The 2108-nt window shown below is 41.7% G+C and overlaps 1 protein-coding gene across 3 annotated transcripts in view; it reads left to right on the top strand.

The window, feature by feature from the left end:
• Window positions 1-2108, top strand: part of ADCY10 (adenylate cyclase 10 (soluble)) — a 105295-nt gene that overhangs the window by 84532 nt on the left and 18655 nt on the right. For all 3 annotated transcript variants that reach the window (XM_011933403.1, XM_011933402.1, XM_011933401.1), the window contains one exon: window positions 1521-1677. In XM_011933403.1, coding sequence (XP_011788793.1) covers window positions 1521-1677 — 157 coding nt within the window. The remainder of the gene's footprint in view (window positions 1-1520; window positions 1678-2108) is intronic.

Here is a 2108-nt window from a genome sequence, read left to right as displayed (position 1 = left end):
TTGTGCACATGTACCCTAGAACTTGAAGTATAATAAAAAAGAAATTAAAAAAAGAATGCCCATTATTACTATTTCTATTCAGCATTGTACTGGAGGCTCTGGCCAGTGGGGGGGGAAAAAAAAAGTACCCAAGACAGGTCTCAATCCATTTGTAAGTTTATTTTGCCGAGGTTAAGGACATGCCAGAAGAAAAAAAAACACAAAACCACAGAAACAGTCCTTGTTTGAGACTGCAGTATTTAAAGGGAAAAAGTGGGCTGGAGGAAAATGAGGGAGGGCATGATAATCCACATGTTGCAAGAGAAAAGGAGCAGCTAGGGGAATAGTCAATTATGTATTGTCTCACACTCAGTAAATAGGCACCTAAAGTAGGATAAGGCGGACATAGAGTAGCTGCCTGTGCAGGTACTTAACTTTGTATTTGGAGCTGTCTGCTAAGGAACAAAAGGAAAGGCGACTTCTTGCATGACTCAGCTTTCAGCTTAATTTTTTCCTTTTGGCATAGTGAATTGGGATCCTGAGTTTTTATTTTCCTTTCCCACTGTCATGTGCGTCCACGTGAAGAGACCACCAAACAGGCTTTGTGTGAGCAATAAAGCTTTTTAATCACCTGGGTGCAGGCGGGCTGAGTCCTAAAAGAGTCAGGGAAGGGAGATAAGGGTGGGGCCGCTTTTAGGATTCGGGTAGGTAAAGGAAAATTACAGTCAAAGGGTGGTTGTTCTCTGGTGGGCAGGAGTGGGAGTCACAAGATGCTCAGTGGGGGAGCTTTTTGAGCCAGGATGAGCCCGGAAAAGGACTTTCACAAGGTAATGTCATCACTTAAGGCAAGGACTGGCCATTTTTACTTCTTTTGTGGTGGACTGTCATCAGTTAAGGCAGGGCAGGGCATTTGCACTTCTTTTGTGATTCTTCAGTTACTTCAGGCCATCTGGGCATATACATGCAAGTCACAGGGGATGCCATGGCTTGGCTTGGGCTCAGAGGCCTGACACCCACCTCTGTTGAGCTGAGAACTAGTTCCTGAAAGCAGTGTGCAATGGGGAAAATAATACACCGGGCTTTGTGACTGGAGGTAGATGGAGTTTGAATCCTGGCACCACCACATTCCAGCTGTGTGTCTTTGCCTTATTACTTAACCTGAGTCTCACCTTCCTCATATGTAAAATGGAGTCAGTTATTCCACTCTTTTGTTACAGGATTGTCATCAGAATCAAATGTGATGAATAATACCGATGGGCTTTTTAAATAGCTTCATTCAGCAATTACCTGACACAGGACAGACGCTTTACATAAATTATCTTAATCATTATAAAGTAGGTATTATGATTCCCATTTCACAATGGAGAAAATGTGCTCCATAAAAATTAATGTGCTTGTTTGTCAGTCATGGAGACAGGCCTCAAATTCAAGTCAGTTTTGATTCCCAGGTCCATAGTGAGGACACTGTGTACCTGTGCTCCCCTAAAGCATAGTAATAATGATACCTCTTATGTTCCATTTGTGTTGATTTTATCCAATAGGAAGAAGAGGCTGGCACAACTTTACCGGCAAACTGTCTGCTTCTCCTTGCTGTGGCGCATCTATAGCTACAGTTATTTTTTTCACTGGAAGTATTATGCCCAGCTGGCAGTTATGATGCAAATGAATACTGCACTGGAAACTCAAAATCATTTCCAGGTAGGGGATTTTTGTAGCTACTCCTTTAAGTTTCTGAATTTCATTTGGGAAGAAAAGCCTAGTGAAAGCCAATTAGGATTCAAAATTCTGAGGATTTAATAATAGAAGGCTTTCTGATTGGCTTGTTTTGACAAGGCCAGCAGTTCTCAAAACACTTTGGCTCCAAGATCACTTCACACTCTTAAAAATTACTGAAGATCCCAAATAGCTTTTATTTATATGGGTTGAATGTATTAATATCATATGAGAAACAATAGCTAAGAAAATTCTAAAATATTATTATTATTATTATTATTTGCTGGTTTTTTTGAGATGGTATCTCGCTCCGTCACCCAGGCTGGAGTGCAGTGGCACGATCTCGGCTCACTGCAACTCCACTTCCCGGTTTCAAGAAAGTGTCTTGCCTCAGCCTCCTGAGTAGCTGGGACTAC

This window comes from Colobus angolensis, unplaced genomic scaffold (assembly GCF_000951035.1).
Source record: "Colobus angolensis palliatus isolate OR3802 unplaced genomic scaffold, Cang.pa_1.0 Scaffold126, whole genome shotgun sequence".
In the NCBI taxonomy this organism is placed as follows: Eukaryota; Metazoa; Chordata; class Mammalia; order Primates; family Cercopithecidae; genus Colobus; species Colobus angolensis.
The sequence above is the reverse complement of the archived record's forward strand: the minus strand, read 5'-3'. Positions and strand labels throughout refer to the sequence as shown.